We start from the raw sequence: 24,606 nt of genomic DNA on the forward strand, positions 1-24,606 counted from the left end.
TCCACAGGTCAGAATTATTAGCCCTCTGGTATTAGTAGTCAATGCTGTATCCCTTTTTTATGATAACAGCCTTTAGTCGTTTGTTGTAGTTTTCAACAGGCATGTCTCCTGAGGAGTTGCAGCCCACTCTTCCTTAGCAAATCTCTCAAGCTCTTCCAGATTTGTTGGTCTACTGGCATGGACTCTGGTCTTCAGTGTGCTCCACAGATTTTCTATTGATTCAAGTCTGGGCTTTGTGCAGGCCAGTCAAGGATGTTCACTTTGCTCATTTGGAGGTAGTTCTTCACCAGAAGTGAGGTATGCTTTGGGTCGTTATCATGCTGGAAGACAAAAAGTCAACCCAAACCATCTTTTGTTGCAGATTGCCTGAGGCTGTCTTTCAAAATCTTCTCGTAGTCTTCCATTTTCATGATTCCTTCGACCCTGACTAGATTCCCAGTTCCAAACGCACTGAAACATCCCCACAGCATTATACTCCCACCTCCATGTTTCACTCTGGAGATGGTGTTCTTTGGGTTGAGCACCTGTCCCTTCTTACTCCAAACATAGGCAACATCTCTATGGCCGAAGAGCTCTAGTTTTGTCTTTTCTTGGTCAGCAACCTCACAGTCCATTGCTGTCCGGGCCTCTAGTGTCCGTCTTCGTTGAGCTATCAATCCCAGACTTGGCTAAATCATTCACTAGTGTCATGGCAGTTGTTCTTGGGTCTTTAGAAACCTCTCTCACTAGTTTTCTTTCCAAAGTTTTTGAAATTTTTCGCTTCCTACTGCTGTTCTCCACTGTGTGGGTCTCCTCAAACTTCTTGATAATACTTCTCACGGCGGTTCTTGACAATTGAAAATGCTTTGATAAACGTGTATATGCTTCTCCTCCTTTGTGAGCACTGACAATTATTTATCTCATGTCTAAACTAATTTTTTTGTCTTTGCCATTATGACAGTACATATTATTTTACTAGTTGTTTTGCAAGATACTAATCCTCAGTTTACAGTGCAATTTAAAGACTTAGAGGATTAATTAGGTTAATTAGGCAAGTTAGGTTAGTCAGACAAGTCATTGGACAACAGTGGTTTGTTCCGTAGCCAATCAAACAGATAATTTCTTAAAGACACGTTCTTAATATTGACCTTAGCCATTTTTTATTTTTTTTAAATAATTATTTTATTTCTGGCAAATTGAAATAAATAAGGCTTTCTCCAGATAAAAAAATATAAAGAGAAATACCGTGTTAATTCCTTTTACTCTGTTAAACATCACTTAGGAAATATTTGAAAAAATATTGCAATTTTATTGGGGCCAATAATTTTGTCTTCAACTGTATATATATGAGTCACATTCTCAATTACAACACACATACACACACACACACACACACACACACACACACACTTGTTTCTGTGAATTGTGGGGATTTTCCATAGACTTCTATTATTTTTATACTGATCCAACCCTAACCCTAAACCTACCCCTTACAGAAAAGCTGTTTGCATTGTTACACTTTCAGATAAACATCATTTACTATTTTTTTTTTTTCCCTCGTGGGGACTGTAGGGCGGTCCCCACAATGTCCAAAATTTAAGGTTTTACTATATGGAGCGAATTTTGTGCCAATATTCATCAAACAAATCCAGTGTTTTGCAAATAAACACAATCTGCTTTGCAAAGAAAAACTCGACTTTCAAGCAAACACAAAGTGATTTGCAAATACAAAACACTATTTGAGAGAAAATGCAGAGGTATGGACAAATATATGTATTGTGTGTTACAACTCTATTTGCCTTTTTATGAGGACTTGAAGCTTGGCTTGATTTTCTCACAAATGCGTGCAGGCTGATTTTCTCACAAATGCGTGCAGGCTGATTTTCTCACAAATGCTTGCAGGCTGATTTTCTCACAAATGCTTGCAGGCTGATTTTCTCACACGTGCAATTGAGCAAATTTCTTTTCCAAAAACAGCAGATGGCGCTGTCGGTCAATTTGCGCTAGTCTCCAGAGACCCAAAACACCTCTTTACCTTTTCAGACCAATATCAGTGGGGGACAGGTGAGTTTCTGTCTTACTGTCTCTATAATTAACCATTTAGATGTTTTCACAAGGCGCCCCTACTACAATGTCAGTGAAATTCACAATAAGTGCTGTAAAGTTGTTAACATGATTGATTAGTTCAAAAATCAGGAGTGACCTGGCTAAACATTTAACTAGACAGTCTTTCCCTATAAAAACTGATCCATTCTCCGTACCTCTTATCCTCTGTTGGGTCACGGGATATAGAATATATATATATATATATATATATATATATATATATTAATACAATTGTTCAACATTCAAAACAATGAAGGGGTATAGCAATATATTGCAATAAATTGAATTTAGTATCAGATATAGTAATATCACCCAAGAGGTCATTGATTATTAATAAGAATATGAAAACAAATCACATTATTTAGTACAATATCTAAAACTTTTTTTTAAATTATGTAACACTGTGCAATCATTTGTCTAAAATAATTACGTATTTTCTAGCTAAGCAAAATGATGAATATTTCTCTTCTGGTGTCACACTTGTCCTGTGAATTGGGGAGAAGGATCAAGTTCACATTGATGTAATACTAAATTCAGCATTTTAATAACCAGTGGTTTAATAAACAGCGTGCTACACGGGTGAAGACACTCTGGACAGCGAGGACTCTTCTAGGAGTGACTCAGATGACGAACATTTGCATTTTAAAGAGCCACTAATATAATTCCTGACAGTACCCTTTTATTCTTAACTTCACGAGTTAAAATGTTGCTCTGCCATATATAACAAGCTACATAATTTTAGTTGGATTCTTCCAAACAGGCTATTGTCAGACTAAAATCTGCTGGTATATTGGTTGAAATATGAAATATCTCCTTACAGGCCACTTTTAGTTTTAAATGTTGTACAAGGCATGTATATTACAATCAGTTTTGGGCAGTAACTAGTTACTAGTAATTTAGTTACTGTAATAATATTACTTTTTGCAGTAACTAGTAGTGTAACTAATTACTAATAAGATTTCAGTAATAATATTACAGTTACTATCCATAAAACAGCTTAGTTACTTAGCTACTTTTGATGCCTCATCCTCGCTGATTTAAAATCCAACAATCAAATAATTCCTAGATTTATTGTCATAATTTTCACGACTCACTGATTTGATAAAATACATAACGAAATATAATCGTATATGGGTAACGGAAAAATTAGCTTCAAGCTACACATGACAATTAATGAGATTAATACAACACTTCTACTTGAATGTCACTATCAATTATTGAGTGTTTGTAATAACTTCTGACTGCGATCCAATGTGGATTTGGGTCAAATGATGAGTCAGAAATACATTGTTAGTAACATTCTAGAAGAATTTTATGTGGAAAATACACAGTTACAACTTCTGTGGGGCGTGAAGAAAAAATGATATAACTAGTAGTGTAACTACTTACTGTTGCCAGAAAGTAACAAGTAAAGTGACAATATTACTTTTGAAAGGAGTAACTAGTAATGAGTAATATATTACATTATTTGAGTAACTAGCCCAACACTGATTACTATACTATATATAAACATAAATATGATAATAAACTATGATATTACTTATGAAAATTAAAGTTGGTTTTATTATAGTAAAAGTGTGGTAACCATGTTTTTTTTGCAGGTTACCATTTCAATATAGGCAGCTTTACTACAAATACCACGGTATTTATTTAGTAAAACCATGGTTAATTTTCAAATGGGATATTAATGTTTAGATTATATTTTGGTACATTTATATAGCTGAATCACAATAAAGCTCACCTGAACTTAAACTAGTTTGATTATTGTAGCCTATTTGTATAATTAGATTAGCCTACTCCTTTCAGTACGTTGTCTATGTGTAGTTTTATACTTGTTTAAACTTTTACTGCAGAGGTAGCCTACAACATTTCTCTCCACTGTAGGCTATGTTTCAACATATATAGCAGAAAGACAATAAATCTTACTTGACCTAAAGTAAAAAATAAAATTCAAAATACTTTCATTTTTGGTACACAATATTGTCTCTATTCACTATACATTTGCATTTTAGTATTACAATATATTGTGACACGATATATTGTTATACCCCTGCATTGTTTTGAATGTTGAACAATTGTATCAATATATATGTATATTCTATATCCCGAGATCCAACAGAGGTTAAGAGGTACGGAGAATGGATCAGTTTTTATAGGGAAAGACTGTCTAGTTAAATGTTTAGCCATGTCACCTCTGATTTTTGAACTAATCAATCATGTAAACAACTTTACAGCACTTGTTGTGAATTTCACTGACATTGTAGTAGGGTCGCTTTGTGAAAACATCTAAATGGTTAATTATAGAGACAGTAAGACTGAAACTCACCTGTTCCCCACTCATATTGGTCTGAAAAGGTAAAGAGGTGTTTCAGGTCTCAGGAGACTAGTGTAAATTGACCGACAGCGCCATCTGCTGTTTTTGGAAAAGAAAGTTGTGCGAAAATCAGCCTGCACGCATTTGTGAGAAAATGCGTGATTTTCTCACGCATTTGTGAGAAAATCAGCCTGCACGCATTTGTGAGAAAATCAAGCCAAGTTTCCTCATAAAAAGGCAAATGAGTCTCACAGTTGTAACACACAATACATATATTTGTCCATACGTTTGCATTTTCTCTCAAGTTTTGTATATGCAAATCACTTTGTGTTTGTTTGAAAGTCGATTTTTTTCTTTGCAAAGCAGATCGTGTTTATTTGCAAAACGCTGGATTTGTTTGATGAATATTGGCACAAAATTCGCTCCATATTACTATCCTTGTGGGAACATTTGGTCCCCACAATGTAGCACTCACCTGAGTGACTTTCTCTGTCACATTATGGGTCCGGTCTATTAATTTGCAGGGGGCGATGATGTCAATCTCACCCGGTGGAACAGAGATTAAGGGGTCTGGCTTCATATCTATTAAGGTGTGTGATATTCGGGGGCCCTGAGCTGAGGTCCGGAGCCAAATGAGATCTGAGTCAGAAGTAGCATTCTGCAAGCTGGCTTTGCAGTGCATGGCACCTAGAATAAAATAAAACAAAGATCTAATTAATCTCATCATCTATTACTTTGTCTTTGTTTTCAATTATCACATGTCTCTCTGGAATATTTCATTCTGATTGGTCAGTTGCAACTGTTCAGTGGTCAAATTTTTTGCATAGTGACCATTAAACTATTTACTGGACTGTCATCCATGTTGGTGCTATTCTCTTATCACTCTTTTCTTCGCAACACAAGTTAGAATACTTAGTTGGCCAAGTGGTTGTGCCATTACCTGTGCTACTGGGTCTGATGGGCAGCTTCCTGTCCCAGTTGAAGTCATTGGTGGAGGGTGAGGGCCGCATGGCACACAGGCTCTCGCAGGAGCGGCTGTGTGCCATGCTGCAGCTGGACGGAGATGCCTCTGAAGTGAGGTTGTGCAGACGAATGGAGGACTGAGAGAAGCCCTGAGGCAGGGGAGGGGATGCTTCTGATGGCCTTGGCTCACCTTCAGGCTCATTCTGTGCCTTATCTTCCCACAAAAACAGCTGAGATCCTCCCAGTGCAGAGCGTTCAGGCAAGGAGAGCAGTTTGTCCAGGGCTACTGACTCATGGCCCATATGGGGCATCGGCTGAATGTACCCTCTTTCAGAATCGTCATTCACAGAGTGTTTACTGCCACTCAGGGAGCGCAGCAAAGGCAGAGGCAGCCTGAGACGCCGTCTTTTTGCTGAAGAAATACCAAAGAGTAAGGAAGTTAGGTCTTTGTCAGATCATTGCTACATTATGCATAACTATACTACAGCCTGAAAGCATCTTTATTGACAGTCATTTGAAAATAGGTGTGTAATCTGGCAACATTAAACGTTTAACAAGCAGCATATAAATGTTCCATTAAAGATGCTTTTATAGATGCTTTGCTAGTGAACTATTTACTCTTAAAAGCATAAAATGTATTATGATTATGACAATATTTATGTTATTTTTATACTTTATTCACACTAATCAGTTCTTCAAAACTAAGTCAACCAATAAATACCATTTTAGTTGAAAAGCATTCAACAATGCCATTACGCAACAGTGTGTGTAACAGGAAACAATTGTGTTCACAGGACAAGTAAACAACCCATTGTTTACATAAATTATTAAACTTTTAAGTAAGAGCCAGTCATTCTGAATAATGAAACACATCAATAAACAGACAACGATAAACAGAATGTCAGATAGAGAAATAAAATGTAGTAAGTCTTATAAAATTGTTGCCGTATTTGTTGTTGTTCTAATTAAAATAATGTAATCTTATAATATTTATAAATGCCTGCTTTTATTTCTGTGTTAAACTGTATTCCAAAAACAATGAAAAACTGGTTTGTCATTTTCTGATCATACAAAAATTAATAATGATCAGTTTCAAATTTAAACATACAATCTTAGGAGTTACAAGCTACTTCTACTAAAGTACATGAATTAATTGTGCAACACAAAAAATTCCTGACCATAATTACAAATGTAATGAACCAACACCAGAACTAAAATACAAATTCAATAAAATGTACTGTAATATAATGAATCAAATCTGTCAGTCCCATCTGAGTACCTTTAGAGAGCCATGAGATGGTGTGTTTGTGGTTGATCTCTCTGGCCGGTGAGCTGTCGAGGGGTCTGTCCTGCTGATCTGCCAGTTCAAAATTCAGGATGAACATGATGACTAAACCATCCTCATTCTTAACTGGAACCACATCCACAAAGCATGGCAAGCACACACCTGCGAAAAGGGGAGAAATCTCAACTTTTCTAATAATGGTCACTCAACAACTCTTGATACATTTCTGTCACCACTAGAGGGCAGCCTACAACAAAAGATCCCCGTTACACCGCAAACACATAGTTGATGCAGACAGAATTTAAGTATTTGAGTGGATTTATTATTATTCACCACCAGTCCACCTCAAATGTTATTACAATCAATGAGCGCGGCAAAGGTCTGTGTTAAGGTCTGCGATAACCAGCTTGGCAGATGTCCTGAGCCCCGACTGTTCACTGTGGCAACTGATAGCCGTCCCACATTGGCACTGTGGTTCCTGTTCTCTCACAATGCCAAACCAATCAGTCCCTCTTTGTGCCAGTCTGATGGGCCAGTATTGTTGGCCAGGAGTGCTTCACAGTGAGATGAACTCAAGGGCAGATAGCACAACAATGGAACCGGGAACATGATGCCATCTCTCAGGGATTATGTCGGTGAGTGAAACACACTCCTCTATTCCTCTGTAAATCATTTCATTCATACCAGCAGCATCTGCTTCTGTAAAACACAGTCACGAAGAGCATGACCATCTGCTGCTAAACACCGGCATCTTCTGCGTCATAATCTTCACAGGGTAAAAGGTATCAGACCAATACAGGTGAGCAGAAATGCTGATGTGTTATTATACATGCTAAATGCTCCATAAAGGCATTTTATATCCAAATTTCTGAAGAAATAACACTGCTAGTGAAAAACAAAAGGGTGTGACTTGGCCACTGATGATCAAATTTGTAAAACCAAGCCTTTTAAGAGATGCCCACACACATTCCCAAATGAATCTCACGCCATAATTTGCAAATGTCAAGGTATGTCTGTTTACATCCACGAAAAAGGCAAGCTTTCATTTGCAAACCTTACAAACTAAATCGGATTTGGACTTTTTCAGTACCAAGGACAGAGGCGGCTATTAGGACGAGGGAGGTTAATACCACCAGAGGAAATTGTATTGTTTTCATAAGAACATAAGCACCATAGAAAACTGAAATTAATAATGGGATTTAGTGTCTCTAAAGCCTGACACACACCCTCATCTTTCTCTTCCTCCTCTCCACCACATCCTCTTGTTAGGTTTAGATGCACTGTATCAATTTCATCCTGTGGTTTCGCTAGATATTCCAGAAAACCAGCCAATGCGATGAGAAAACATGTTTTTCCTGGAAGTGTTGGTTATAGTATAAAAATAATAATTAATCAGTTTAAAATCCTTTTTGTGGCCTTGATTTATCACTAATGTTTCTCATTTGCAGATTAGCAAGGCTCTTAAAGTCCCGATGTAAACTATGTTGGGGATTTTCAATGTTTTCATTCCTAAATTTTCAAAATTCACAAAATTGAATAAAGTCACTGAGTGACTACTGAAACTTCATGTGACTCACTTTGTTAAATGAAGTTCTATGTCAATGAATCACTACTGCTACTGAATCAACATGTGACTCACTTATTGAGCTGCAGAATAATAATGCCAGTTGCTTCAGTACATCCATTTGGCAGCTTTTACTTGTTGGGCCACAAAGAAGTAAATATATTATCTCTTTATCTTACACATCTTTGTTTCCGGTTCATTCATTCATAAAAAATAAAGCTTCCAAAAAGGGGTTTTCACAGTAGTGTCATAGAAGAATCGTTTTGGGGTTTCCCAAAATGAGTCTTCCAGTGAACAGATATTAAAAGAACATTTTTTTCTTTGAGTGAAGAACATTCTGATAACATGTAGAACCTTTTTCCACTATCGCGTGTGCAGTGTGAAGTGGAGAAGTTCTATATGGTTTAACAGCTCTTTACTGAACCATTGATGCCAATAAAGGACCTTTACTTTTTTAACAGTATACCATATTCATTATGTAACATCAAACTGATAAATAAGACTATATCCCCAAAATTTTATAATGATATAATATTTTTTCATTTAAAGTGGGTTGTAATGGTGATCTATTCCTTTCTGTTCTCCGCCATTTCCATAGAGACCAGCACAAAGGATTTGAAGCATAAAACCAAAAACTTGCAGTGTAACAGTTTACTTTCCGTTTGTCAGGATTCAACAAAAATCAAAAAGTTAAGAACTATTTACACTTTTTCAAGCTTCAAATTAGATATGGTTTCTAAGAATGGTCAAAAGACTGCCTAACACCAAGCCTCTTCCTTCTTCTTCAGGTTCAAACTATCTGCGGTTGCTTATGTATACGTTTTATGTATGAAATTAAAATTGACCTATGAAATGTCACATAAGCAATACAAATTTCACAGAATATGCTAACTGTATATCAAATAACAATCACTCATAAAATAAAGAATATAACAATAATATAGAAAAATATTACAAATGGTCTTAAGCTGTATTCGGACGGGACAGGGGGTCATTAGAGAAATTTGTGTTTCACAGACGTACTTGGTGATTTTAATCCCATCCGAATCTGCCATGTCTGTGTTTTTCTCAGACAACCTCTGTAATAATTCCAGAGCAAATTACCTACTGTTTTTCAGCAAACTCCGTGATCCTCTGAGAAAACTAATCCCGTCCGAATGCGATGTCTGTGATTGCCGGTGAAATTTTTTTCACAATGCATTTCCTTGTGTGTTTTGACCAACGTGAATTACGGTAGATGCTCTTACCGTGTGCACATTTGATATATTTGCCTCCCGGCAAAGGAAAAATAAAAATAATAATAAAATCAAGAGCCAGAGCACATAAACTGTTAAGACTGGCTATTGTAATATCAGCATCAGGTAAAATTATTTGTGTTCATTTCTGCACTCAATTACATAATGTTTTAATTACATATGTACCTTTATGAAAATTAAACACGGGATTACTACAAATAAATAACTAAAGTAAAAGTAAAGTAACCACACATGGTTTTGCTATACTAGCCATTAAGCTTCATCATGGTGTTTGTGTGATTATACTAATGGTAACCAATCCAAATGACTACGCAATGCACGCATACAGAGCGCGTGATCTCTGAAACGCCCAGATGTACAAAACAGACCCTCCCACCTCTGTAACAAACACGGAGATGTTAGCCCCGTCCGAACTGGTACATGAAAATCGCAGACGTCAGGTGATAAGAACCGAAACTCAAACGTATAGTTTAGAAAACTAGTCCCGTCCGAATAGGGCTTTAGTGTTCTTCATGGCTCTAACATGGGTTCTAGCATTAGTCACATTCTAGTATTTGTTTCTGAAAGCACTATAAATCAGCCAAAATAAACAAAATGTAACTGCAAAAATTAAATATGGTACAATAAATACTACACTCTTATTTTCAGCAGAAAACACTATCAATTTAGCTAGAATACTTAATAAATACACAGCAGATGAGTGGCGTACGTAACTATGTGAATGAGTTGCATACAAATTCAGAAATTTGAAGAACTCTATAATTTTAGCTTTACTGTTTGCATGGTGGCCAAGTATTTATCCTTGAGAATACCTGCTGCAATAACAAAGTAAGCAAGATGTAGCAGGCAGTTCTGTATCACCAGTATATGTCCTCGTGCCTGCTATCCTCTCGATTTACTCGAAGGATTTGAATATCATAAAACAAATTGCATGCAAATTTAGTAATAGCCTGAGGTTTGAGCTGAACTGCTGGTGTTTTTGTGACTCCTCTTAGGAAAACACCAACTACAAGCCTGCCAGGGTTCGTCTTACACTGTCAGCTCTGAAAATACCTCGAAATTTGAGCAGTGAAACTAATTTTGAACCTGTGGCATGTCATAAAATAAACACAACATTGTCAATAAGTCAGTGGACAATCAAAAGTTTTAAATACAATGTTCTTTTAGGAGCAAAATAAATATATAATAACTAAACATAAAACAGAATTGGTCTAGAAGATGATTGTAAACACATTAGTAGATGATCTATTAACATTAAAGATTAAATGGATCATTTTCTTGTAAAGTATTCATCAAGTTTGACTCTAGCTTTGATCCTATGGTGATACTATCTGCAAAACCAGGTTAACAACATACAAACTAATAAATCCATAAGGTCTATCAGCATCTGAAAAGTAAGTAACTCCAAACTCTGATGAACGCTGAGGAGGGCTTTCTGACTAGACTCTCCTGTGAGAGTTCAGGGATGAAGAACGGACATTTAAATAATTAACTCCCAGAGATGGTTTCAGTCATTACTCTGTCTAATTATAGCTGAGGAGGCCATTACCAGAATATGAAGACTGATGAGCAGGGTCATCCTCTGTCTTATATGTTGATCAGAGGTCTTCCATTGGATCTTTCCTTGTTACGCTCATAATTGGGTCATGTTTTAGAATCTTTGATTATTCAGTGCCTACATATATTTTCTGTATTGTTATAAAAATACTAATTAAAAAGTCATTCATACTTATAAGAAAGTCCAGAGAAGATGGGCGAAAAATACTGGAAATACTTTGTTCACCTCTTAAAGTGACAGCTGTTGTCTTTAAACTATTCATGTTACAATATTCAGAGTCTTTATTTGACCTTTTTAAAGAAATAGTTCACCCAAAAATGAAAATTTGCTGAAAATGTTCTCACCCTCATGTCATCCAAAGACGGTGCAGATCTGAAGTAATTTTTCATTACATCACTTGGTCACCTATGGATCCTCTGCAATGAAAGGGTGCTGTTAGAATGAGAGTGCAAAGAGCTGATAAAAACCATTAGTTAATATTTTGTGAAGTAAAAAGCTGTGCTGTTTATATATGAAACAATAAGGCATTTTAACTTTAAACATTCGCTTCTGAGCAAAGTACGAGTCCCTAATCCTTAATAATGCTTCCTTAATAAAGTCCATCCCCTGTTGTCCGCTTAGACCAAAACGCTTATAAAAAAATGTCGGTGGATATTGATGTGTGTTCACGTGTAGATGGTGCTTGATTTGTACATATTTTTATCCAGACAATTCAGACGAGATGACTTGTTACTGGAAAAAGCAATATTATGGACTCATATTTTAGCTGGAATAAACAGTTTGAAGCTATAAACGTCTTAATGATCCATTTGTTTTATAAAAACACACAACTTTTCTTTTTACAAGACACTACTTGAACAACTGGAATTTTTATTAATGGAGTGGGTTACTTGTCATGTTTTTATCAGCTCTTTGGCACCAATTCACTGCAGATGATCCATTGGTGAGCAAGCAATGTAATGCTAAATTTCTCCAAATGTGAGCTGATGAAGAAACACCCTCAGGCCATCCAAGATATAGGTGAGTTTGAGTATTATCGGCAAGGGTAAACTATTCCTTTAATGAAAATAAATAGGGTTCATAGACTGTCAAGCTTCAAAAAGGACAAAAAGCATCGTGAAAATATTTCAGAATTTTCTGAAGTCATACAATAGATTATGTGAGGAACGGGTTTTATTATGGGAAAGAGAAGCTTGGTTATTCCACTATAAATAACGATTGTTGCATGAAGGCAAGCAACAAATGACAGAATTTTCAGTTTGGGTGAAGTATTCCTTAAAAAGAAAATAATAATACCATTATTTCCATCAAACATAAAGCTCAAACTAATGAGGCTCTGTTTTATCTCAGGTAAAGATTTTGTTTAGCGAGTTTTGAAATGGGGAGTTCCTATTAAAAGTCATCCCTAGATCATTTACTGCAAGAGCATAATCTGCGTCAGAGGTCATCATTAAGTATCAGATAAACCTCAGAGGACCAACAGGCTTTAAAGAGGTTTGGACATCCACTAATTGGAATTGCTCTTTTGTTGGAGGATTACTGGCACAACCACCATTAGTTTCACGCTTCGCTTTCAAAGTCCTTCCCAAGGACTCTCTTAAGAGGCAAGGATCTTCGCCTTTACAGGCAAAGGGGCATTGGTGCACTGGGTAACATAATGAGAAGCCACTATTTCTTTAGGTTCATAAAACAAAATTATCTATGCTGATTATACTAGTTTTCTAATCAGAAATAGATTTTTGTACATCCCTAGAAGGTTTTGAATACACCCCACGGCCTTCCTGTGTACTGCAGAATTTCGCTGAAGCATCATTATCCTTCAAAGTTCCCTCGGAGGAGCTTTTTGTGTGTCCTTCCAGCAGGTAATTTGTGCAGAAACTTCCAGTAGTCCTCTCCAGACTGCAGGACGTTATTACTGACCATGGCACCTTCATTACCTCACATTAGTTTTCAGTAATAAATGACCCTCTGGACTATAGCCACCTACACATTTATAACATCTAACTAAAGAATCTTAGTGCAAAGTCCTGCTACTGATTAATTCATTTTTAGGGTTCTTTTGGGGATCGATACACAAGCACATCCCTTCCAATACCATTTACACTGAATGTTGAAGGCAGTTGCATTTTTTCTTTGTGTATTATTTGCATGAAATATCTTGTGGAGTATTTTATTGAGGTCAATTAGAAATTAAATTTATGATTGTAATTTTATGGGTGACAATGCATCCCACTGACAAATAGGAGAAGCCATGATTTCATCAGTAATCATATGTATTTATATGTAAACTGTGCTACTGACACACTGTAATGAACTTGTCAGACACAGCAGGTTAGTGAAAGAACAAAGGTGTTTAATAGTGAATCTGGAATCGGAAGAACTGAGGGGTTGGTATTCTTGAGATGAGTAGAAGTCAATGGAGTTACAGGAGACCCGTGAGCCGGGATAAACTCAGTCACTGTGTCTTTGACAGGGATGATGACAGCGGGAACCTCCAGCGTGCAGGGGAGTGCTCTGTGTGCCGTGATACGTGTCCAGTGAGTGGTAACCACAACAGTGTCCGTCGTCGAGCGTCTGGATCTGCGGATGGGGAAGATGAAGAGGAGCAGAACAAGAGGTAAGTTTCAACAGGTAAGTATCGTCAGGTAGTATACTCAGCTATGAGTCTTGAGAGCGTCGGTCCTTGTATGTTACAACAAGATCGGACACTGTTGTGATTGAGGAGAGTGCTTTTAAGTGTGTGGTGATTGTTCGCTGATGGGGTGCAGGTGCGGGTGATTAGAACTCTGGTGACGTGGATCGTGGCAATTGGTTGAGAGGAAAGCCTGGTCGTTCTCTGACAGTACCCCCCTCTCCACGGCCCGCTCCTGAGGGCCGACCCCGGCGTCGTGGTGGTCTACCTCGTCCTCGAGGAGCAGGGCGATCAGGATGGTTGGAATGAAATTCACTTAATAGATCCGGGTCAAGTATATCATCCCTGGGAACCCAAGCGCGTTCCTCTGGGCCGTACCCCTCCCAGTCGACTAGATATTCGAGTTGACCACCCCGACGCCGGGAATCCAAAATCTCCTGGACTTTATAGATAGCACCGTCGTCAATGATGAGAGGGAGAGGGGGTTCCTCGACCGGACCAGGCTCTGGGGAGACAGAAGGAAAATACGGCTTGAGGAGTGAGACGTGGAATGTGGGGTGGATCTTGTAGTGTGCAGGTAGTTGTAGTTTGAAGGTTACCGGATTGACCTGTTCCAGAATGGTAAAGGGGCCAACGAATCTGGGACTAAGCTTGCGGCAAGGCAGGCGCAGCCTGACGTCCCGTGTGGAGAGCCAAACCTTTTGTCCTGGATGATAATCAGGTGGGGTCGAGCGACGAGCATCGGCGGAGATCTTTTGCCTGCGCACTGCCTGCTGAAGATGGTGATGAGCCGAGTCCCAGACTCCCTCGCTCTCCCGGAACCAGTGATCTACCGAGGGTACGTCAGATGGTTCTCCTGACCATGGGAATAGGGGAGGCTGGTAACCGAGTACGCACTGGAAGGGAGTGAGACCAGTGGTGCCTTGCCGAAGGGAGTTTTGAGCGTACTCGGCCCAGCCTAGGAACTGGCTCCAGGAGTTCTGGCGGCCGTGACAGAAGGTTCTCAGGAATCTCCCTATTTCCTGGATTTTGCGTTCAGTCTGCCCGTTGGATTGAGGATGGTATCCAGAGGTCAAACTGACGGTCACACCTAGGAGAGAGAAGAATGCTTTCCATACCCGTGATATGAACTGTGGTCCTCTGTCGGAGACGATGTCCTCCGGGATTCCAAAGTAGCGGAAGACGTGGTTGAAGAGTAACTCGGCAGTTTGTATAGCGGTGGGTAGTCCAGGGAGAGGAAGGAGTCTACAGAATTTGGAGAAGCGATCAATGATGACGAAAATGCAGGTATTCTTATCTGAGAGTGGTAAATCAGTAATGAAGTCTACTCCTAGGTGTGACCATGGACGATTGGGAATGGGTAGTGGTACCAGTTTGCCAGCAGGGAGATGACGTGAGCTCTTGGATATCGCGCAGTCGGGACAGCCCTGAACGAACCTCCTCACATCCCTTGCCATGTTTGGCCACCAGAAGCGATCGCTTAGCAGCGAGAGAGTAGCGTTGGCCCCTGGGTGGCCTGTACCAATGGATGTATGCGAGGAGTGGATGAGAGGCGTGCGTTGAGTCCGGGGTACATACTGGCGATTCGGGGGACAGCCCGGCGGATTGGCCGGAGGAGGATCGGAGACAACTGGAGGAGAGGTCCATACAATGGGGCTGGCAATAATGTTGGTAGGGAGGATCCCCTCGGGCTCATCGGAGACCTCTTCTTGAGAGTGAACCCGGGACAGGGCATCAGCCTTGATGTTACGAGGACCTGGACGGTATGAAATTTTGAAATCAAATCTAGTGAAGAACAGCGCCCACCGCGCTTGACGAGGATTGAGCCTCTTGGCGTCTCGTAAGTACTCTAGATTTTTGTGATCTGTTAAGACTAGGAAGGGGTGGTTGGCTCCCTCCAACCAGTGTCTCCATTCTTCTAACGCTAGCTTGATAGCTAGCAACTCACGGTTTCCGATGTCGTAGTTCCTCTCCGCCGGGCTGAGTTTTTTAGAAAAGAAGGCACATGGATGGAGTTTCGGAGGGGTCCCCTGCTGCTGTGAGAGAACCGCACCCACTCCGGTAGTAGAGGCATCCACCTCTACGGTGAAGGGTAAATTGGGTTCGGGATGGACTAGGAGTGGTGCGGTCGTAAAGGCTTCCTTAAGGCGGTTGAAGGCGTCGGTCGCATCTTGGCCCCAATGGAGAGATTTCTTTCCTCCCTTCAGGAGGTCAGTGAGGGGACTGGTTATGGTGCTGTAGTTACTAATAAAGCGACGATAAAAGTTAGAAAATCCTAAAAATCTCTGTAGTTCCTTGATGGTAGTGGGTTGGGGCCAAGAGGTGATGGCTTCCACCTTCCCCTTGTCCATGCGAATGCCACCATGACTGATGATGTACCCCAGGAAATGAACGGTTGTTTGATGGAATTGACATTTTTCGGCTTTCAGATATAACTGGAACTTTCGTAATTGCTGGAGGACCTCCGCAACGTGTTGGCGATGTTCGGCCAGGCTCCGGGAGTAGATTAAGATGTCATCAATGTAGACCAACACAGACCGGGGAAGGAACTCCCGGAGCACCTCATGCATGAACCCCTGGAAAACGGAAGGGGCGTTGACGAGGCCATAGGGCATGACCCGATATTCGTAGTGGCCAGTAGGGGTCACAAAAGCGGTTTTCCATTCATCCCCTTCCCTGATGCGAATGAGGTTATACGCGCTGCGGAGGTCCAGTTTGGTGAAGATGGTGGCACCGCGGAGTTGTTCCAAGGCTGCTGGGACAAGAGGAAGGGGATAGCGAAATTTGACAGTTATCTGGTTGAGCTTACGGTAATCGATACATGGACGTAGACCTCCATCCTTCTTTGCCACAAAGAAAAAGCTGGAAGCAGCAGGGGACGTGGACGGTACAATATAGCCTTGATGGAGGGCTTCCTCGATGTACTCCTCCATGGCCTTCTGTTCAGGTAGTGAGAGGGGATAGATCTTTCCTCGTGGTACAGGCTCACCCGGAACCAGGTCAATTGCACAGTCCCATGGCCGATGCGGTGGAAGTCTGGCAGCTCGCTGGGGGCAGAAAACGTCACTGTAAGAAGAATACTCAGAAGGGATATCCACGGATCTTTGATCCACAGGACTCTCGATAGTGGTGGCATGTAGGGGAAGTGAAACGGTTGCCCAATGAGTAGGTCGAGGTAAGTACGGGAAACATTGAGGGAAACAGGACGAACCCCACTTTAGCACCTCGCCAGACTTCCAGGATAATATTGGATTGTGTTTCACCAGCCAGGGCAGACCCAAGATGACATCAACAGTTGCCTCTTCCAGTACCAACAGGTGAATGAATTCTTGATGGAGTTGCCCTACGCGAAGCTGCAACGGTCCAACACAATTCTCAACAAGATTGGGAGTGAGTGGCATACCGGTTATGGACTGGATCTGGTAAGTGGTCTTTGTCGCGGCGATCGGGAGGTCGAGCCTTCGACAGAGATCGCCGGAGATGAAGTTCCCGGCCGAGCCGGAGTCGAGGAGGATGGTAACTGGGAGTGGAGTAGAGTCTATTATCAGATGTGCATTGGAAGTTAAAGGGTTCATCTTGGGAAAGGTAGGTTGGATGCCACTCACCGCAAGTCGAGTAGGACGTTGTGGGCATGATGAGATTCGGTGGTTTGGGTCACCACAGTACAGACACAGGTTGTTAGCGATTCTTCTTTGTCGTTCTGAGGGGGACAAGCGAAACATGTCTGTCTGCATGGGTTCCGGTGAGGGTCTGGCCTCTGGCTGGGAAGTTGGAGGAGTAGCAATGGCAGATGGTGAGGGAGTATCAGAAAGACATGCCTTCATACGGTTCGAGCAGCGGATGGCGAGCTGTATAAACTTCTCGAGCCCATAAGTATCATCATAAGCAGCGAGATGTAACTTCAACCGGGGGTTTAAGCCTTGTCGGAAGGCAGTAAGTAGTGCAGGCTCATTCCAACCGCTCGTGGCTGCCAGGGTGCGGAACTTCAGAGCGTGTTGATGGATAGTCGATGAGCCTTGACGTAACTTAAATAATTGTTCGCCTACCGATGAGTCCCCCGGTGAGCTGCTAAATACTTCTTTGAAGTGGGCGAGAAATTGGACATAGGAATGTGTTGCGGGACCGGCTTGGCTCAGGATCGACTCGGCCCAACTGAGGGCTGGTCCCCGGAGCGAGGTGACCACAAAGGCAATTTTTGCTTGATCGGAGGTGAACATCTGAGGATGCAGATCAATAGTTAGTGAACATTGTAACAAAAAGCCATTGCACTCCTCGGGATCACCTGAGAACGGCGCTGGTCGGGCCATGGGACTGGCGAACATGATCGGCGAAGAAGAGCTGAATGCGGAAGTGGCTGGAGAAGGTACTGGAGCTGGTGCGGGAGGAGAGGTGGAATGAGTGAGGATCCTCTTGAGTGTGTCGACAAGTTCCTGGAAGGGATCAGCTGTACTCATGATGTTGCTGTCCTGGTCCGATCTTCTGTAATGAACTTGTCAGACACAGCAGGTTAGTGAAAGAACAAAGGTGTTTAATAGTGAATCTGGAATCGGAAGAACTGAGGGGTTGGTATTCTTGAGATGAGTAGAAGTCAATGGAGTTACAGGAGACCCGTGAGCCGGGATAAACTCAGTCACTGTGTCTTTGACAGGGATGATGACAGCGGGAACCTCCAGCGTGCAGGGGAGTGCTCTGTGTGCCGTGATACGTGTCCAGTGAGTGGTAACCACAACAGTGTCCGTCGTCGAGCGTCTGGATCTGCGGATGGGGAAGATGAAGAGGAGCAGAACAAGAGGTAAGTTTCAACAGGTAAGTATCGTCAGGTAGTATACTCAGCTATGAGTCTTGAGAGCGTCGGTCCTTGTATGTTACAACAAGATCGGACACTGTTGTGATTGAGGAGAGTGCTTTTAAGTGTGTGGTGATTGTTCGCTGATGGGGTGCAGGTGCGGGTGATTAGAACTCTGGTGACGTGGATCGTGGCAATTGGTTGAGAGGAAAGCCTGGTCGTTCTCTGACACACACATTTTTGTACATTTTCATAAAATGTTAATAAATATTTTATGTATGAACAACTTTAGAGACGTACAAATGTTTACAAATCTACAAATTTCAGTTCATTGAAGATTTAATTTGTGGAAATAATAGATTGATTTCATTGTGTTTAAATCTATGAAATTAATTAAATATGCTAAATGCTGTGGCTACAAAGTAATTGACATATGCACCCTAAAATGATCATAAAATCAATTAATTCTATTACTGGATTGTATTTCAGGTCTTCATGTCAATGATAAAGTCAGTTAGCTCTGTGTGAGAAAAAGACTTCAATTTAATTTAGAAAATAAAATCTTTATAGTATTGTATTTTAACTAAAATTATTTATTCCGGACTTATCTGCCTATTACGTTTTTTAAAAAGTTGATTTAGGGGCTTAAAACAGTCAAATGTAACTACATTAATATATTTACGATATAATTTAAAAGGAAAGTTTTTACATTTCTGCAACATACATTGATACTTTTACATTTTAGATGCTGTCAATATGTCCATAAGCCTCAGCACAAATCCAAACAAACAAACTGACTAAAAAATAGCTATTACAACAAAGCTCTGGTAACCGTCATCAACCTCATCTGTACTGGAAATGTACAAGAATTTCACATAATGCATTTTACACATCCTTCATAAAAGATGCTTAAACTTTCAAACATGGCATCTGAACACCAACAATAGCTTATATTTATACTGCTATTGTATTTTGATACACATACTGAACATGCCATCCAATGACAATCCTGATAGGCATAAGGTGATGAATTTGACATGTAGGTTACAGTGACACAACACCCACAGACCCCATAAGTCAATAAAAGTATTAACCACGATTGCACACATATATCCTACATTTTACGGTCACCAATGACATAATGAAATGTAGACGACAGCAAAAGGAAGTCAAAAAATGTAGCGGCCTCGTATTTCGGAATGACTAAATGTAGCCTGAGCAAATTAAGGGTGGTTACTAAAGGGTCACACTGAGAAGTATTCCTAACATCCAGATCAGTGGAAAAATACCCTGTGCTCAGACATGCTGCCTAAACCCTAAGATAGATTATGTGTATGTGTATCCGCTCTGTTAACATGTTAGTATATTATTTCCTTTAAAATAGTCATACAGGAGCATTTCTGGTTGCTCATGGATGTTGATAAGTTGCTGACTTCTTAGTATCGTAGACTCAAATCCACACTGTATGCATTGTCCTCTGTCCTGAGCACCACTAGAGGACACAATGTTATAACGCCCTTATGCAACCATTTGGATTACTAGCATATAGCACTGGCAATTGATCTGGATAGTGAGAAATTGTGCTTTGCAATTATGTCTTCTATGACTGTTGTTCCAACACCCAGCTGTCCTGGAAATCAATACATCATCCAGAAATGCTATCTTTAAATAGGAGAGGACATAAATATAAATAATTAGAATATCCCTTGTACTGTAATCCTCATCTTTCAGCTGAGTATCCATAATAAAGGATGGCATTGGTAAGAGAGACTGCCACAAGATAGGCTAAACTCCAAGATCAATCATCAAGGGACACATCAAATGTCACAAAAGGATTCAGCAGAAAAGGAATAACATAATGTTTAAGGAGTAAGTATTAGTGAAATTGCATGAAATTGCTTGTGGTCATGTTATCTAGGTCAGATTTTTTTAAAGTGTCACTTTAATGACACCAAAATGAATGTTTAAATATACAAATATAAGAAACACCCCCAGAAACTTACCATCTTTCCTATATAGGGAGATCTCCACTTTCCTTTCTTCAGAGCCCAGTAAAGCTTTGGCCATCTGGGCCACCGCTGGTCGTCCAGTATGCGGTCCATACAGAAAACTGCAGGTACACGGCTTCTGCATGACCTCTGCACGTGTGTAGCCGCACATGCTGCAAAAACCATCATTGCAGAAGATAATGGCGCAGTTTTCAACTCGAGCATTGGCGATGATGAATTTGCGATCTGTTGAGGTAAAGCAAGAGATGCAAGACACTCATAAACTAAGGAGGACAAAGCACACAACTCCATTACTCAAGTGAAAGTACAGATACTGCTGGTCAAATATTACTCCATTACAAGTTAAAGTTGTAAAGACAGATTTTTACTTAAGTAAAAGTACAGAAGTACTTGCATTTAAAAGTACTCAAGTACCAAAAGTAAATTTCCTTTTTCATGTCAATGCACTGTTTTATTTTTGTTGTATGTAATATTTGCAATAAATTATGCCTCTGAAGCAACTTACAATGCATTATACCTACTGAATACACTGACTTAACTTGTAGTATCTTTGGAATAAAGAGCTTTTAGAATGTTAAAAACTTATAGAAATAAAACAAGTGAGTTAACAAAAAAAAAAAAAAAAATGAACACTCCTACCCACACAAGCAGGATGTTAGTGATCTCTCACAGCTCTGGCAGTGTGTACACACATCTATGTGTAGCCATTCATCCAAACGAGTGGACAGTGGAAATGTTGTAAATAAAGACTGATAAAATAAATAAATAAAAATAAACCTACTTTAAAACCCAGCAACATAACTGTAGCTGTATAACTTTACAACAGCAACACTGCTTTAACAAAAAAGCAAAACAGCAAGATTTATTTGACATCATCACTCTCGTGGTATGTTGATGTCACACACAGAAGGTCTGTGCAGCGCTGCTTCAAGTCAAACACCTATTGTGTTTTGTTAGGAGATGCGCAACAGTTGTTCTGTGGCTTTATAGGTAATATTTTCATTTACACAATTTTGCAAAATCAGACAAATATTGTGTCTAATATATACCACAATATTAACTTCTTTTTATTGAATCGTTGCAAAAACATATCACATTTGCAACTGGTCAGTGTTAAAAAAATGCTGGGAAATCACTTTACGTAACCCGACAAGAGTGATATGCTGATATACTGATATGCTGTCAAGAAATCACATTTTCGAAAAAAAATAAATAAATCACTCACTGACTTTTCAAAGTAGAATGACTTTCTACTTTGAGGACCTTGATAGAAATGTAGTGCAGTGAAAAGTACAATATTTGTCTTTCCAGAAAATGATAATACTCGAGTAAAGTAAAGATACTCAAATAATTGTACTCCACTACTGTCCACCTCTGCTCATAAATCACATTCTTGTAGAACCAAAAAAACAAGCTCCTGTTGTGAATAAAAGCATGTCTATTTTACCTAAGTTAAAAGAAATATGCAACACAATTAATTATTAAGTAATTATTAAAGTCACAGTTGTTAAGACACCTTTCATATATATATATATATATATATATATATATATATATATATATATATATATATCGTGTGTGTGTGTGTGTGTGTGTGTGTGTGTGTGTTGAATACATTTACATGAAAATTATGTTTATTTAGATAAAAAAAAAATGAAATAATGTCCATCTCCTATATTGGTGCTGTGAATTACTACTAATGGACAGTTTCTCCCAGTTATCACATATTCAAATGATCCTAAAAACATTTAATAATAATAATAATAATAATAATAACCATCATCGTCATTATCATAAGTCTAAAAAATGAATAACGATAATGAAATTATTAAAATTGTGAACAATAATCATCATCACCATTATCATAAACATCTTAACAACATATTCAGTGTTCATTTAACGAAACAAGCACACAAACAAAAGTAATTCACTTACTTTTACCTTCGAATTTCCGAATGATGGTGTCCAGGAAGGTGTTCTGAGGCGCAACGTGTCCCCGTCGAACAGGCATTATGTCCTTCTTTAGTGGGGCAAAAAGTTCTACAAGTTCCGCCTGAGCTTGTGTTTATTTTCAATAAGAGAGATATATTGACTGCGCCGCCACATGCACACAAGCTTTACATTTAAACCTCATCGACGTAAAAGCAACACGATCGCGCGCCTCTTTAAAGTCTCACAGTAATTACGCCTTGAATCTGTCAGTGCGCGCATCCTCGCGCTCAGTAAATCATCTGTCTGTCCAATTACCTCACGTCACCTGCTTCCTTTTTTTTTGCAAATGAATGCAAATCAACTTTCCCAGTCCACTTAATCACTTGCTCCTACACGCTGTGAAACAGCCCCTCTCTGTGCTTAAAAATAAGATTGAGTAGTAGTGTATAGATTGGAGTGGATGGTTGGGGAGGGGAAGGAGTCAAGGGTGTGGAGGACCGCATGATTTACTCAACCTGATGTTACCTCTCAGTGTGCCACTCTTCAGCGAGCACAAATCCGATTTAGTTAGACCAAGTTAAGTTAGACCAGGTCGAACGCGAACTATAATACAGTGGTAGAAGAAAAGCTAAGAAAAAAAAAGGTAAAACTAGTACTATATTTGGATAACTTGAATATGTAACCTCCAGATGATTTCCATGTATTTGCAAATGACCTTTCTTTCTTTAGACGTACAAGTAAGTTTGGAGCCATTGTTTTCTACTCGGGGTTCAAGATGGTACTGCAGATTTCTTAAGTTGTTTTAAATGTACAAATGTATATACTGCATGTGAATACTGAAAATTTTAAAGCAGTGACTCTCAACTCCAGTCCTTGGCCCCTGATTCAGATCATCAGCTTCATAAACTGAGCCGTGCGTGTCAGATAAGACAGACATTAAAAATGTGAATAGCAGTGGGTCCCCTGGACCGGAGTTACTGTCAACATCAAATATACCATCTTGCTGACTGCTTAAAGTAGTTTGATTAAAATATGCATATTACTGAAACACAAATGAAGCACAATTGTTATTGTATTAATCAGAGTTATTAGAGCTGTTGCGACCACAATATTAATATCGCTACTGACAAGCCGACCTTGTATAGTCTACTTTTTTTTATTTTTTAGGCATTTTTATGTCTTGTTTTAGTGCACGTGTATTGAATTTTCAGTAAATTAAATATCATAAGAGTAAAGAGAGTAATATTTCACAACAACTGGCTTTTATACATCAATACACTGTAAAAAAAAAAAAATTACAGTAAAAAACTGGCAGCTGTGGTTGCCGGAATTCTACCGTAAAAAATATGGTAACAACATATTAGGTTTTACGGATTTAACTTAAATTTACAGTTAAATAGCGTAATCTAGAGTTGTGACGTTCGCGAACAAACCGATTCTTTTGAACGGCTCATAAACATGAACGATGGGAGCCGAGTCGCGGCTGGGGGGGAGCCGTTCTTTCTGTCGTTCTTTTTTTCCTATACGTTATGGGGGGGGGGGGTGCTACTGCCTAACAGCATGATGATAGTTGTGCACGCATCCTTCACGTGAGTACTCCGGTGGAAAAAAACCCTGCGTGCCTCTGTCATTGGGTAGGAGCGGAGCCATGACTTGTGCACGCTGCCGTCACATGAGGTAATAATCAATATTTCAGAATAATTCAAACTCAGATATTGGTGTGTGATATCTGAGTTTTAATTATTTGACTACAAATCTCACCTCATCATTCCTCCCAGTGATTATTTCCAGGATAAACTGAGATGCCCCCAAGCTGGCTTCTTAAAACTGACTAAATATTTAAAAAGAGCCAAAAGAGCCGTTCAAGGCTCTTTGCAAGGAACGGATCTTGGATCCCCTCAAAGAGCCATAAAGCCCATCACTAGCGTAATCTCATTAACTGATATAATGTTAATATAAATACCTATTGAAGTACTGAAATCTGTTTTGTACTTTTGAAATACACTGATAACCACCCATCACAAGCAACTTTTAAATAATAACATATATAGAAGGTGCACAGTGTCATTCACACAAGCACTAAACACCATCATGGTGAGACTCATTAAACTAAAATATGCAATAAACATTAATTTAGCAACATTAGATGTAACATACAACCCTAATAAACATAACTGATAAGAAAAACACTAAGAAAAACACTAAGGAACATAGTTATTTAG

The 24,606-nt window shown here is 39.5% G+C and overlaps 1 protein-coding gene across 1 annotated transcript in view; it reads right to left on the reverse strand.

Annotated features, from left to right (window-relative positions):
* The window catches only part of kcnh2a (potassium voltage-gated channel, subfamily H (eag-related), member 2a), a gene marked incomplete at its 5' end in the record, with an annotated part of 49,131 nt that extends 26,668 nt beyond the window's left edge, over nucleotides 1–22,463 (reverse strand). The window contains 5 exons of the mRNA XM_079434970.1: nucleotides 4,875–5,086; nucleotides 5,340–5,774; nucleotides 6,642–6,809; nucleotides 20,447–20,677; nucleotides 22,388–22,463. Coding sequence (XP_079291096.1) covers nucleotides 4,875–5,086; nucleotides 5,340–5,774; nucleotides 6,642–6,809; nucleotides 20,447–20,677; nucleotides 22,388–22,463 — 1,122 coding nt within the window. The remainder of the gene's footprint in view (nucleotides 1–4,874; nucleotides 5,087–5,339; nucleotides 5,775–6,641; nucleotides 6,810–20,446; nucleotides 20,678–22,387) is intronic.
* Nucleotides 22,464–24,606: the final 2,143 nt, after the last annotated feature.

Source organism: Barbus barbus (genome assembly GCF_936440315.1).
Source record: "Barbus barbus genome assembly, chromosome: 15".
In the NCBI taxonomy this organism is placed as follows: domain Eukaryota; kingdom Metazoa; phylum Chordata; class Actinopteri; order Cypriniformes; family Cyprinidae; genus Barbus; species Barbus barbus.